The sequence below is a fragment of the Camelus bactrianus genome, chromosome 1 (genome assembly GCF_048773025.1).
Source record: "Camelus bactrianus isolate YW-2024 breed Bactrian camel chromosome 1, ASM4877302v1, whole genome shotgun sequence".
Lineage (NCBI taxonomy): Eukaryota > Metazoa > Chordata > Mammalia > Artiodactyla > Camelidae > Camelus > Camelus bactrianus.
Window position 1 is genome coordinate 70,238,101 of NC_133539.1, and position 15,102 is coordinate 70,253,202.

At 38.9% G+C, this 15,102-nt stretch overlaps 1 protein-coding gene across 5 annotated transcripts in view; it reads left to right on the forward strand.

Annotated features, from left to right (window-relative positions):
* LIPH (lipase H) overlaps nucleotides 1-15,102 on the forward strand; it is a 45,042-nt gene that overhangs the window by 23,502 nt on the left and 6,438 nt on the right. For 2 of the 5 annotated variants that reach the window (XM_010959191.3, XM_045519740.2), the window contains 4 exons: nucleotides 1,282-1,371; nucleotides 3,900-4,067; nucleotides 5,404-5,499; nucleotides 7,261-7,372. In XM_010959191.3, coding sequence (XP_010957493.1) covers nucleotides 1,282-1,371; nucleotides 3,900-4,067; nucleotides 5,404-5,499; nucleotides 7,261-7,372 — 466 coding nt within the window. Of the gene's footprint in view, nucleotides 1-1,281; nucleotides 1,372-3,899; nucleotides 4,068-5,403; nucleotides 5,507-7,260; nucleotides 7,373-8,686; nucleotides 8,799-15,102 lie in introns of all 5 variants that reach the window. The other 3 variants (XR_006726461.2, XM_045519739.2, XM_010959192.3) reach the window with 3 other exon arrangements.

The window sequence follows — 15,102 nt, forward strand, 5'->3', positions numbered from 1 at the left end:
CTAGAACTCTCCAGCTCTCTGTGGCTCTTTCTGGCCAGTTCTGTCTTTGACGGTGTTGATTTCATATCCAGGATTGGGCACATGGCTTGGGCGTCGGGCTGATGTTAAAGATGGTCTTTACAACCAGATGTCTGGGGAAAGAGCTAGAGTAGGAACTTGGGGAGGGCTGAGGGAACAGAGCAGAGTGGTCATTTCATAGTACACCCTCTCTGTGATACAGCCACCTGAAAAACCTTTGACTGCCTATCATGGGCGCTCTGGTGTGGTACTCAGCAATTATTTGTCTTAGAAGAAACAGCTTTGTGAAATAGCTGCGTTCTTACTGTGTAGTTTGCAAAGTATTCCCTTCCTTAAGTGCAGTACTTCAATGCCATTTTAATGCCTGATGGCATTGAGTAATTTACTTTTCATTCTTGGAAAGAAAGCAAATTTTGAGGGAAAAAGTATAAGCTTTGTAGTCAGGCAGTGGTGGACTCAAAATTCCAGGTTTTGTTCTTTCTGGTGGTGTCATGTTTATTCCATAAGTCCTCTGAGCCCCAGCATATTCATCTGTAACTTACTTCGTTTGAATTTTAAAATGGCTACTTTTTCAACATTGTGAAAATTAGAAGAAAGCTATGTAAAACCCCTACTATCATGCCCACAGACACATGTAGGTTCTCAATCTTTAATGGCTATTAGTATTATTGCAATGATGTTCTATACACACACACAAAATCTTTTAATCAAGCATTTTACTGATTACTTTGGGGTTACAAGGTAAAGAGAATAAGCTATTATTAAATCCAGCTACAGTCTTCTACGTCCCCAATTTCTAGAAGAGTTTCCAATCTTTCAACTATCCTAGGTCCCCAAATTTTAAATTTTAGGTCCCCTTCTAAATGATAGTTCATTTTTTCCTGTTTCTTACTCATTGAAGAGTTACACAAATGCAATTAGAGGATCAGGAAGTATCCAGTAATAAGAAGGTTCCGGCCAAATTGAAAAGGAAACATCATTTTATCAGCCTCGCGGTGAATGAGTGACCAAACTCTCTTACATCTTCAGAAATATTATAAATAAATTCCATTACCATCTTCTTTGTCTCCTAGTTGGAAATCATTGCTTTCTAACTAACTATCTGGGTAACTTTGGGTAAAATATTTAAATAAGTGTAACAACAACCACCATAGCAGCAACAACAACAATAATAATACAATCCCTGCCTGTCCTATAGGCAAATGAGCTATGAGATGGGGAAAATTCAAAGCAGTATAAGAACATAGTATATTCTCTTTTTAGCACTGGGCTACAAGGAACCATTAGGGAACATAGATTTCTACCCAAATGGAGGATTGGATCAACCTGGCTGTCCCCAAACAATATTTGGAGGTAAGTGCAGATACTTTATATTTTGTAAAATGGTGGTTTAAAAAAAGTGTATTTAAAAAATCTGATATTATTCTATGTGCAATCATTTTAATAGAGAACATATTTCCTGAGAAGACAGAGGTGGTATAAATATAAATTAAACATTATTATTCAAATATACTACTTTAAAAAAAACATAACCATATGATTATAAGCTATTATGAATTATTTCTCTCTTTTGAAAGGGTGTGTTTTTGACCTAGAAACTCCACATCTGGAAATCTCTCCCAGAGAAATAATAGAAAATGTAGTGAAAAATCAGAGTGCAAAGATATTCAACACAACATTATTTATAATAGTTAAGTTTTTAGAAACAATCTAAATGTCCAACATAGGAAAATTATTAAATAGTATGGTACACCCACACAAAAGAATATAATTCTTAAAAATCACATTGTCAGGTTAATGAAAATGCTTACAATATGATGTTAAGTGAATAAGATACAAAATTATACAGTATAATCCCACCTTGTTTTTTAGATGTATATTTGTACATGTGTAGCTATAGAAAAAAAAGACTAAACATAAATGCTCCCCAGTAATTATTAGTGGTGATCTCTGGATATTAGGTTTCTAGGTGATTTTTACATCATAACTTGCTATTATTTTTTATTTTCTAAATAAGCATGTATTGGTTTTACAACAAGAAAAAAACTCACAAAACGAAAGTGAGTAGTTTGAGGGCAACATAAAAGTGTGGTGGGGAGGACAGAATTAAAAAAACTCATCCCTAAGTGCTCTGAATCTGTACTTCACCATTGTTAAAGAAGTTCAACAATCACAGAAATCATTCTAGAAAAAGATGAATCTTGTTACAAAATGATAGCTGTATACAGCTGCATGGAAATGATGTAGTGTTTGAAAATGATCCAGATGAATGGCATAAGTAGGGCCAACCTTATTGTACCATAAATGTGTGTGTTCAAATCCCGTCCTGTGTGCTAGAGTGTAACTACATCCACGAGGATCCAGAGATCATGTGCTTTGCTTATAAATGACATCCTCTGTAGTGTTATTAACTTGTTTCTGCAAGTGGAAGTTTCAGGAACAATAATTAAATGTTGACTTGTCAGACTGTACTGCAGTCCAGCTTGGCCCCAGGCTTCTCCTCTCTCACCCAGTATATTTCTTTTTGTCCTTCACTGATCTTTTCTATGGACATACGTAGACTCTGGAGGAAGAAAAAAACGTCGATCTGACTGCGGCACCCAGTACCTCTCCAAACTACTAGCTCACAATCATAACTCCTCTTTTCATGGGGTCACTGTTTGCTCTACAGATCCTTACCTCCTTTGATTACCCATCTCTGGGACCCAGTTCCCATTTCTGAATGACTTCATCATCTGACCCATCAACCTTCTGACAGCCTCTCTGATATTTTGTGCTGCAGTGTTTCATCATCTCCAACTCTTCTGATGCCCATCTCTGTGCCTCATCAGCCTCCTCTTTCACCGTCACACCACATGGCACCCACCAAGAACTAACATGGGGCTTGCCTCTCTCACCTCTTCTTGCCCATTTATGGCTTCCACCACCACCTCCTATGGCTCCACCTCTCTCACTTCACCCTTCACCTCTGTAGCAGAAACAGAGCCCCTGCCATTTGGCTCCTCTCATGAATGCCCATCTTGGCTTGGGCACATTCGGGAGGAATCATGGAGTCTTGTTGATCGAGTGCAAGATCCAGACAAACTTGCTAACTTCTCCACGGTTCTCAATGATGCTGGAAAATCCTCATGTTTATCTCTTGCTGACTCCCTGTGATCACTCCTCATGCTTCCATTCCAAATGCCTTCCCACCTATAAATCCTAGATTTGACTTTTGTACCGAGATCAAGGTCCCACCTGAAGGAGCCACTTTATCTATTTGAATCTGAGATCACAAGGTTGCTCTTTACCTTCATGTTCCCTTCTGACCCAGGGTGGAGGAGGCATCCCCCATCCTTTTCACAGCTCTCTCCTCTCCTTGCCCTACTTGGGGATCTTCTTCTGCCAGTTACTTCCCAATCCCTTCTTTCTCCGATGTCTTTACTAGTTTAAGTGTGCTTGCCTTCTGCTGAAAACCTCTAGGGGATCTCTGACTGCCTTGAAATTTTCTCCTCCTTTCACTGACAAAGGCAGGATGTAGGTTGAATCCTGATTCCTCCACATAATAGCTGTGTGACTTTGGTCAAGTCATTTAGCTTCTCTGAGTCTCAATGTCCTGCTAGGTAAAATGGGGATAAGCTTGCCTATCTTCTTTTCTCCTGCCACTTGCCACCACGAGACCTGATCTATTGGTTTTTATAAGGATTAAATGAAAACAAATACACTGAAGCTGTTAGCACAGTGCCTGGTGTATGGGAGACATGATACAGTGTGTATGTAAACGGTATGTGATGCCCTATTTATTATTATTTTCATGGAAATATAGTCGATTTACAATGTTATCTATCTCTTATTAAATGTTATAACTGCTCTACTCTTTGATCATTCCCTCTACAACCAAGGAATGCAGTATTTTAAGTGTGACCACCAGAGGTCCGTTTATCTGTACCTTTCTTCCCTGAGAGAGAACTGCACCATCACTGCATATCCCTGTGACTCCTACCGCGATTACCGGAATGGCAAGTGTGTCAGCTGCGGCACACCACAGACACAGTCCTGTCCCATTCTGGGTAAGTCCAACAAGCAGTTTCCCCTCTGATTACCAAAGAGCTGATTTTTGGTAGAATCCTAGCACCATTTTACCATCTAAAAATGAGCCACCAAATGGTGTGTTTTTTAAAAAATTATTTAGTTAGTTTTTTCTAGCCAATGTGTTCTGTGAAGTATTCTGGAGTCTCCTAATAATAAACAGTGTTCAAAAAAGTAATCTATATAGGGTTTCATCCAGAAGGTAGTGCAACCTCCCTGGACATTCTATTCTAGCTAAAGAAAAAAGAAAAAAAGAGGTTCCAGAACAGTTTCCAAGCTCACCCAGGCACAGTCACCTTGTGTAGCCTGCTCCCATGGGGACCGGAAGCCCCTCTCCATGCACAACAACCCCTCTGCTGGGGGAGGCTCTTGCAGGGTGATCCTTTCTAACAGGTCGAGCCTGTAAATGCCCTCAGGCCACACTCTGGTTCTGTGTACAGAGACACACACGCAGGGGTGGGCTGGGGTAACAGACACTGTGAAGGCTGCTTGGATATTTGCTAAAGGTTTGTGGAAATATTTCAGGTGGTGAGGACTTTGGCTGGTCATGAGACTTTCCTAATGGTTCCCAAAGGAAAAACTCAAGTTAACATCAGGGCATACTATAGATAAGGGGTTCTCAACCTTGATTGTGAACTAGACTCACCTAGGGAGCTTTTAAAAAATACTGATGCCTGGGTCCCACTCCAGATCAATTAAGTCAGGATGTGGAGGCCACTTTCTAGCGGTGGGAACAGAGGAGAGAGAGGGGCCCCACAGATGCACTCAGCCTCATTCCTGCAGGCACAGACATGAAGGAGGATGTTCCCCTGCTTGTTGACATAGTCACATGGCAAGTCCAAGTTCTGCGCAATTTACAGGCTCGTTTTTAGTTCTTCAAGAAAGCACATTGCTTTGCAAAAGTGATGCTGTTCTAGGCATAAAACTGAATCTGTTTTAATCTAGAAAATGAATGTATTACTGAAAAATACAGTGCTATTTTTAGTCCACCCAGTGTGTGTCACTCCCCACACCCCCACCCTTGCTTCTGAGAACCAGGGCTGGCTGATGTAATATCAGTAGAAAGGGGGAAAAGCCAATGTAGGGTCCTTTTGCAAGCCCCAGCTCTTAGACCTAGGGTTGCGAGCAAGCTATGGTAGGTGCCAGGAGTGAGAAGCCCTGCTCTGGTGGCCCTGCAGGTCCTCCCCGTGGGAGTGGGTATGAGGGGGATTGTCTCAGTGGCGGTGGCAGTCAAACTGCTGTCCTCACGACCTCCCCAATTGCTTTTACATTTATATAATACATGTTAATGTTCCACTTTCCTGGCTTGTTTTATAGGTTATTATGCTGATAATTGGAAAGACTATTTAAGGGAGAAGGATCCTCCTACGACTAAAGCATTCTTTGACACAGCTGAGGAGAAACCGTTCTGCAGTGAGTGGTGAATGTGGTTTTTCGCTTTTGTCCAACTCTTCTCTTTTTGGAATGGCTGGGTCTCAACTTCCTGGCTACTTCTTGGCAAAGGAGGGCTGCGGTGAAATACGGACTTTGGAGCTGGAAGGACCTAGGCTGAGTCCTGACTCCACCACATAAAGCTGTGTGACCTTGGTCAAGACACTTTACCTCTCTGAGTCTTCATGTCCTGCTCAGTAAAATGGGGATAATCATGCCTATCTTCTGGGTTATAAGGATTAAAATCTCAACAAATCATAGTTGTTAGCTTCACTGAATGGCCATTTTAAGCACTAGGATCGTCCAGAAAATTTGCTTGAGCCCCGAGAGACCTGAGATTGGGCCTAGGAAAAATCAGGTGTCAGCCACATCTATGGGCCAGTTCCAGCTCCAAAGCAGCCACAATGGCCTTATAAAGACATTGAGAGGTTGGGTATTCCAGATGGAAGCTAATGGGGCAGCAGATGATCAAGTGCCGTGGGAAACAAGTAGGAATTTTCCTGGGCAGATGTATGTCTTACAATCGTATTCCCCTTTCACTTTTCTTGGGAGTAATCGCTATAAAAGAGGTTGTAGTTCACTGTGTTTCTCTCCTCCTTTGGAGGCATGTGTGGCAGCCCAGGGTTTGGTGTCTGCCCGATCCAAATGGGGCAGGCCCTGGAGCAGTCATGGGCTATGAAATGCAACTCCAGGTCTGACCTTATACCTTCATGGGATTGTCATCTCCCTGAGCCTCTTTCCCCTTCTTGCAGATCTGACCAAGAGATAGCTAATCTGACTATCATAGTGAGGTCTCCATTCTCCCAGAGCATCCTTGACCTTGAGGAACAGAGAGTAGGGAGGAAGAATAGTTCTCTGGACGCATTATAAGCCCTCATTTATTCAGGGGGCATTAATGGGCATCCATAGGTATCACTGCTGGGATTAGAGAGGAAAAATCATCCCTTCCTAGTCATTGTTGTAGTATATCTTACCTTTATTTTCCCCACCACATAAGACATTACTCAGGTAATATTTGTATAGATGTACACATACATTTACCACTTTTTTGATGATCATTTTTCTTGCATTTTGTAAATGCAGTAAAGTGTGCTGACTAAGGATGGGAAAATACCAGAGCATGATAAGAACTCTGAGAGAGAGACCTGACTTAGTTCTCAGGGTCACTGAAGCCCTCCTGGAGGAAGTGTATCAAGCCAAAACCTGAAGGATGAGTTGGCAAAGGGGGCAAAGTAAGAGTGTCCAAGTGAAGGGAAGGCCTAGGAGCAAGAGAGAAGGTGGCAGTGCAGGCGGTGTGGCATGGCTCATGAAGAGTGAGGGAGGCTGGGGAGGCTGGTGGATGTGACCCAGATTGGGAAAGACACTGTTAAGTTGCTGGGGGGGGGGTCTCTACATTGTCACCTGTTTGGTTTATTCTAAAATGGGCAGGGATGGAAGTAAACCAATCATACTTGGCAGTAGGCCATGAGACTTCAGTCAATAAGGTGAAAACATTGATCCAAGAGTGATGCCTAAACATGGCAACTGGATACCACTGAATTCTACCGTCACTCAGGCCATCTTTACCAAAGAGAAGAGAAAAAAAATGTTAAAAAAATTCTACCCTGGATCTTTTCAGAAAAACTAGAGAGGAAGAGAAAAAGAGACTCAGTTATTAGGGAGGTTAGGTTTTTAGGAATTGAACCTTCAAGAAAGCAATTGGGAATATTTCTCTCTGACCATAATTCTCTCCCTGTTTTGCAGTATATCATTACTTTGTGGATATTATAACTTGGAACAAGAACATAAGAAGAGGATCCATAACAATCAAATTGAGAGACAAAGCTGGAAGTACCACAGAATCCAAAATCAATCAGTGAGTTGGGCTGGGATCCTTTGTAGTTTGCTATTTCCTTTTTTCACTCAGAGAAATTAAATCCAAAACATACCTACTTTTTTTTTTTTAATGGAGGTAGTAGGGATTGAACCCAAGACCTTGTGCATGCTAAACACACACTCTACCACTGAGCTATACCCTCCCCCACTAACATCCCTACTTTTTAATTATAGATCTGTATGCTTCTCTGTTCTCTTCCTTCCTTCCTTTGCTTAAACATTTAATTACAAAAGTCATCCTTGCTCCCAGTGAATGATTTAAACAGTAAAGAAGTATGTAATGTAACATAAAAGTGCAAATCCTTGCCCCATCCCAACAATCCCATCCCAAAGGCACCCCCTCACATACATATATGTCTCTATTCTTTTCTCAGCTTTTATATATATACATAAAAACATACAGAAAATGTAATTTGCAATAGAAAATTGGAAGCATTCTAAAAATCCAACAATGGGGAAATGGTTAGTTAAATATTCCCAAATAATAAAGTATTATTCAAACTTTGACATTATTTATGAAATGTATCAAATGACATACTTTAATGTACTAAGTGAAAAAATGCAGGATATAAAAGTATATAAAGTATGAAAACTTAACAATGTAAAAATAGTGAAAAAGGAACATGTCAAAATGTGTTAGACTGCCCTCTGGGTGGTAGGAATATGAGTACTTGTTAAAGTTTCTCTTTACTTTTCAGTTTTCTGTGATGTTGTATATATAGTTTTATACAGTTATATGTATATATAGTTAGTTGTGTATATATAGTTTTCAAATAACGAATAATTTTTCATCTATTTCTATAGTCAGGAAAAAAAACAAAGCCCTTTTACTTTAAGCAAAGGGATTTGAGGCTCGTTTTATTCATTTACTCAGGAAATGTGTCCTGGATTCTGTTATCTACGAGACACATGCATTGCCTCTTGCCTCACCCACAGAGGACCAAGTAGAATGTCATCTGAAACTGGCAATTGCCTTATGGGTTCACTGTGTAGATAAATAGGGAGGGTGTGGGAGTGTGGTTTGGAAGTGACTTCTTTTAATGCATTCTTGGATGATGAACATAACAGCCTTTGTTTGTTGAACCAAGCACTTTACAGACATTGGCTAATGCAATTCTCACTAAAACCCTGTGAAGTGGTATTTATTACCATCCCTATGTTATATGTGAGCAAACAGAGGCTCAAAGAGGTCAAGTGATTTGGCCAATATCACACTCCATTCCACGCCAGTGTCCCCAGGCCCACAGTGGGGCAGCATTTCCAGGGAGGGGACCCCTAAGGGCCGCATCTTAAGTTTACAGGCTGTGACTTCAGGAAGGACGGTGGCCAGAGACCTCATCTGGAGATTCTAAGAAATAGCAGGGGAAACTGCAGTTATACCAGGAGGAACACTCACCCAGCAAAATGTGGGTATTTGTGCCAATAATTGGTTACATATTTGCTTTACGTTATGTCTCAGAATTTTGAAGTTTACATAGTGAATTTCTCCCAACTAGGAATTCCTAAGTTTGGAGGCTTGTTTCTTGATTAAGACAGAGACCTTAACACCTTTATTTTAGCCATTCCTATTTTAGTCATGTCTGTGAAAAAGCCATCACCAATCAGAGGATACATCAGAAAAAGGGAAATAGCTGTTCTATTCTGTGGTAAGATTATGGCTGCTTTTCTCTTTTTTGGAACGTAAACATTTACATTCTAGCACTTAGCGTTTTTATAATTAAGAAAAGGGAAATAATCTTAGAGTATGTACCCTGAGTTTATTTAGTCACAATCAAGGGTATTATTGAGATATTATTCACACCATAAAATTCACTCTTTTAAAGTTTACAATTCAGTGGTTTTTAGTATATTTACAAAATGTGCAACCATCAGTACCATCTAATGACACAACATTTTCATCATCTGAAAAAGAAATCCCATTCCTATCAGTAGTAATTCCCCATTCCTCCCTCCTTCCCACTCACTGCCAACCACTAATCTGCTTTCTGTCTCTATAGAGTTACCTATTTGGGTCATGTCATATAAACGTAATCACACAGTATGTGGTCTTCTGTGACTGGCCTTTTCTGCTTTGCATGATGTTTTTGAGATTCATCCATGTTGTAGCATTTATCAGTACTTCTTTCCTTTTTATGGCCAAATAATATTCCATCATATGGTTATTCCATATTTTATTTTGATTCACTGACCTCTGGCCCAGCACACTTCCATTGCACCACTCTGCTCACACATACCACATTTTACCTATCCATTCACTAGTTGATGGTTATTTGAGTTACTTCTATTTTTTTAGCCGCTATGATTAATGTCGCTATGAACATATATGTACATGTTTTTGTATGGACATATGTTTTCATTTCTCTTGGATATATATCTAGGAGTGGAATTTCAGAGTCATACAGAACTTTGTGTTTAACTTTTTTTTCGCCAGTTTTTTTTTTTTTTTTAATTGAAGTATAGTTGATTTACAATATCATGTTAGTTTCTGGCATACAGCATAGTGAGTCAGTTATACGTGTCTGTGTATATATATCCTTTTTCATATTCGTTCTCACTATAGGTTATTACAAGTTATTGAATACAGCTCCTTGTGCTATACAGCAGGACCTTGTTTTTACCAATTCTGTATATAGTAGTTTGTATCTACTAATCCCAAACTCCCAATTTATCCCTCCCTTCCTTCCCCCTTTGGTAACCATAAGTTTGTTTTCTGTGTCTGTGAGTCTCTTTCTGTTTTGTAAATAAGTTTATTTGTGTTATTTTTAAAAATTCCACATATAAGTGATATCATATGATATTTGTCTTTATCTGAATTACTTGATTTAGTATGATAATCCCTAGGTCCATCCTTGTTGCTGCAAATGGCATTATTTCATTCTTGTTTATGGCTGAGTGTATATATATATATATATATCACAATGTCTTTATTAATTTATCTGTCAGTGGACATTTAGGTTGCTTCCATGTCTTGGATATTGTAAATAGTAGTGCTATGAACATTGGGGTGCATATATCTTTTTGAATTAGAGTTTTCTCCAAATACATGCTCAGGAGTGAGATTGCTGGATCATATAACAATTCTGTTTTTACTTTTTTAAGGAATCTCCATACGGTTTTCCATAGTGACTGTACCAATTTACATTTTTACCATCAGTATAGAAGGGTTCCCTTTTCTCCACACCCTCTCCAGCATTTGTTGTTTGTGGTCTTTTTAATGATGGCCACTCTGACCAGTGTGAGGTGGTACCTTATTGCCATTTTGATTTTGCATTTCTTTGATAATTAGCAATATTGAGCATCTTTTCACATGCCTATTGGCCATCTGTGTTCTTCACTGGAGAAATGTCCGTTTAGGTCTTCTGCCCATTTTTTTGATTGGGTTCTTTGTTTTGTTGTTGTTGAGTTGTATGAACTGTTTGTATATTCTGGAAGTTGAGCCCTTGTCAGTTGCATCATTTGCAAATATCTTTTCCCATTCTGTAGGCTGTCTTTTTGTTTTGTTTTATTTTTGGTTTCCTTCCCTGTGGAAAAGCTTGTAAGTTTAATTAGGTCCCATTTGTTTATTTTTGCTTTTATGTCTATTGCCTTGGTAAACTAACCTAGGAAAACATTTCTACGATTTATATCAGAGAATGTTTTGGCTAGGTTCTCTTCTAGGAGGTTTATGGTGTCCTGTCTTATATTTAAGTCTTTAAGCCATTTTGAATTTAATTTTCATGTATGGTGTAAGGGAGTGATCTAACTTCATTGATTTACATGTGGCTGTCCAGCTTTCCCAACCCCACTTGCCAAAGAGGCTGTCTTTTCTCCACTGTATATTCTTGCCTCCTTTTTGAAGATTAATTGACCATAGGTGAGTGGGTTCATTTCTGGCTCTCTATTCTTCTCCATTGATCCATATATCTGTTTTTGTGCCAGTACTATGCTATTTTGATTACTGTAGCTCTGTAGTATTGTCTGAAGCCTGGGAGGGTTAATGCCTCCAGCTGTGTTCTTTTTCTTCATTATTGCTTTGGCAATTCTGGGTCTTTTGTGATTCCATATAAATTTTGGGATTATTTGTTCTAGCTCTGTGAAAAATGTCCTGGGTAACTTGACAAGGATTGCATTAAATCTGCAGATTGCTTTGGGTAGTATGGCCATTTTACCAGTATTAATTAATTTAACAATCCAAGAGCTTGTGTTATCTTTCTATTTCTTTAAATCATCTTTCATTTCCTTTATCAATGTTTTATAGTTCTCAGCTTATAAGTCTTTTACTTCCTTGGTCAGGTTTATTTCCAAGTATTTTTTTTTTTTATGTGATTTTAAAGGGATTCTTCTTTTTCTTCTCTTTTTTTTTTTTTTTTTACTTTCCTTTTCTGACATTTCATTGTTAATGTAAAGAAATGCAACAGATTTCTGTATGTTAATCTTGTAATCTGCTACCTTGCTGAATTTATCAGCTCTAGTAGTTTTTTGTAGAACTGACTGCCAAATTATTTTCTAAAAAGGCTACACCATTTTACATTCCCACCAGCTATGTATGAGAGTACCAATTTCTCCACATCCTTGCCAACACTGTTATTGTCCATCTTTAAAATTTTTTTGTTTTTAGTCATGATAAAAACCCCCATAAAATTTACCATCTTAGTCATTTTTAAGTGTACAGTTCATTAATAAGAATATTCACATTGTTGTGAAACAGCTCTCTAGAACTTTTTCATCTTGCAAACTGAAACTCTAAATCCATTAAATAACAACTCCCATTTCCCCCAACCCTTAACCCCTAGCAACCACTATTCTACTGTTTTTATGAATTTGACCACTTTAGATACACCGTATAAGTAGAATCTTACAGTATTTGTCTTTCTGTGATTGGCTTATTTCACCTAGCATAATGTCCTCAAGTTTTGTCTGGGTTATAGCATGTGACAGGATTTCCATCCTTTTTAAGACCTAATAATATTCCGTTGCATGTATCCCATTTTGTTTATCCATTCATCTTTATCTGTCTTTTGTTATAGCCATTCTCGTGGGCATTACATGATATCTCTTTGTGGTTTTGATTCATAATTTCATAATGATTAATAATTTTGAGTATCTTTCTTGTGCTCATCGGCCACTTGTATAGCTGTTTTGCAGAAATGTCTAGGCAGACCCCTTACCCATTCTTTTTTTCTCTTAAACAGACTTTATTTTTTAGGGCAGTTTTAGGTTCACAGCAAAACTGAGCAGAAAGTACAGAGATTTCCCGTATACCTCTTGTCCCCACATAGGCACAGCTTTCCCCAGAACCCAGAATAAGATCTGGTCATCTTCAAATAAAGACAGTTTTACTTCTTCCTTTCCAATCTGGGTGTATTTCCTTTCTTTTTCTTGCCTAATTGGCTTGGCTAGAACCTCCTTCTAAGCTGAATAGGAGTGGCAAGAGAGGATGTCCTTACCTTATTCCAGATCTTTGGGAGAAAGCACTCAGCTTTCAATATTAAGTACATACTAAATTTTTTGTAGATGTCTTTTATCATCTTGAGGAATTTCCATCAATTCCTAGTTTGCTGAGTGTTTTTATATTAAAGGGATATTGGATTTTGTCAAATGCTTTTTCTGCATGTATTTAGATAACCATTTTTATATATTTATTATAGTAATTTTTGCATGTTAAATTTGCTTTGTACTCTGGGATGAATCCCACTTGGTTAAAATATATAATCATTTTTATGTTTTGCTGGATTTGGTTTGCTAGTATTTCACTGAGTTTTTGGAATCTGTATTCAAAAGATATTAATCTTTAGTTTTCTTTTTGTGTGTGATGTCATTGACTTTGATATCAGGATAATACTGGTGTCACAGAATGAGTTGGGAAGTGTTTCTTTCTCTTCTATTTTTTTGGGGGAAGAGTTTGTGGAGGATTTGGTGTTAAATGTTTGGTAGAATTCATTCCTGAAGTGGTCTTGGCCTGGGCTTTTCTTTGTAAGTTTTTTTTAAAAATTGTTAATACAATCTTTTTTATTATAGGTATGTTCAGATTTTCTGTTTCTTCTTTATCATTTTCAGTAGTTTGTGTCTTTCTAGGAATTTGTCCATTTCATCTAGGTTATCTTATTTGTTGATACACAATTGTTCATAATATTTTATCAGCCTTTTAAATTTCTGTAATGTCAATAGTGATGTTCCTTCCTTCATTCTTCTTTTATTTTTTATTGAAGTATAGTCAGTTTACAATGTGTCAATTTCTGGTGTACAGCACAATGCTTCAGTCATACATGAATAGACATATATTCATCTTCATATTCTTCTTCACTGTAAGCTACTACAAGATATTGAATATAGTTCCCTGTGCTATACAGTATAAATTTGTTTACCTCATTCACTCTTGATTTTAGTAATTTGAGTCTCCATTTTTTCTAGTCAGTCTAGTTAAAGACTTTTTATTTTGTTAATATCTTCAAAGCACCAACTTTTGGGTGTATTGATTTTTTTTTTCCTATCCTCTAATTTATTTCTGCTCTAGTCTTTATTATTTCCTTTCTTCCACTTGCTTTGGGTTTAGTTTGCTTTTCTTTCTTGCTCTTAAGGTGGAAGTTTAGGTTATTGATTTGTGATCTTTTTTTTTTTTTAATATAGGCATTCACAGCTATAGACTTCCCTCTAAGTTGCTGTCTCTGCAATTCCTATGCTTTTTCCCCCTTTTTTTCATTAATCTCAAAGTATTTTCTAATTTTCCTTGTGATTTTATCTTTGAACCAGTGGTTGTTTAGGAGTGTGATAATTTCCATGTCTGTGAATTTCCTAATTTTTACTTCTGTTATTACTGATTTCTAATTTCATGCCTCTGTTAAAAATCACTTTCCTGAGAGATTTTGCTCCTGCAGTTTTTATTGGTTGCATTCAGACAGTGAACACAAGTCTTCAGTTGAGAGGTCCCTTCAGGTACCTGAGAATGGGTGGACTTATCCTCATCATCACGATTCTCAAACAGCAGATGACTGTTGGGCTGCAGCCTCAGGGTGATATTCTGGCTCTTCTGGAGGACCCTATGGGAAGTCAGGCTGCTTTGGCCACGTTCCCCTCTTCTCAGAACAGGAGTACTCAGTGGTAGACATCTTTCACTCTCTTCCCTTTCGTGGGTTGTTATTTTGGGGATCTGTGCCTTGATGTTTCTCCACACCCCTTAGGCAGTTTGAAATTCCACAGTGAAATACTTGGCTGAGTGTGATAGTCAAGGGCAAATGTTTGCCAGGTTGCCTGAGTGCTATTGTTCACGCACCATGTTTTTTACATTTAAGCACATATTTGTATACTCTTTGACAATTCTGAGAAGTCTTCGGTAGGTTTTCATCATTCCGATCTTTTGCATTTTCCCATTTCTTTTTGCATTTAGCAGCATCTGGGTCCCATCAGAGCCTGGGACAGGAGGAGGCGGCTGCCTGCTTCCTGCCTGCAGAGCAGAAAGTGCCGGGAGCTGCTCTAGGCACACAGCTCCGCGGAGAAGGTCGTTCTGGTGGTCCCAAGCCCCCTCACACTCAGTCCTGCGGACCTCCTCACCCGCATCCCGGCGGGCCGCAGGAACCCGCTCCCGGCAGCTGCCGCGCAGCCGCTGTGTGGACCCGGCAGCTGCACCCTGCACCCACCACCCAGCCAGCCAGGACCCAGCGCACCAGCTCATCCTCCCGCCCGCAGCTAGAGGCCGTAAAACCTGCAACTCCCGGCTTTTTTTGTTTTCCTTTC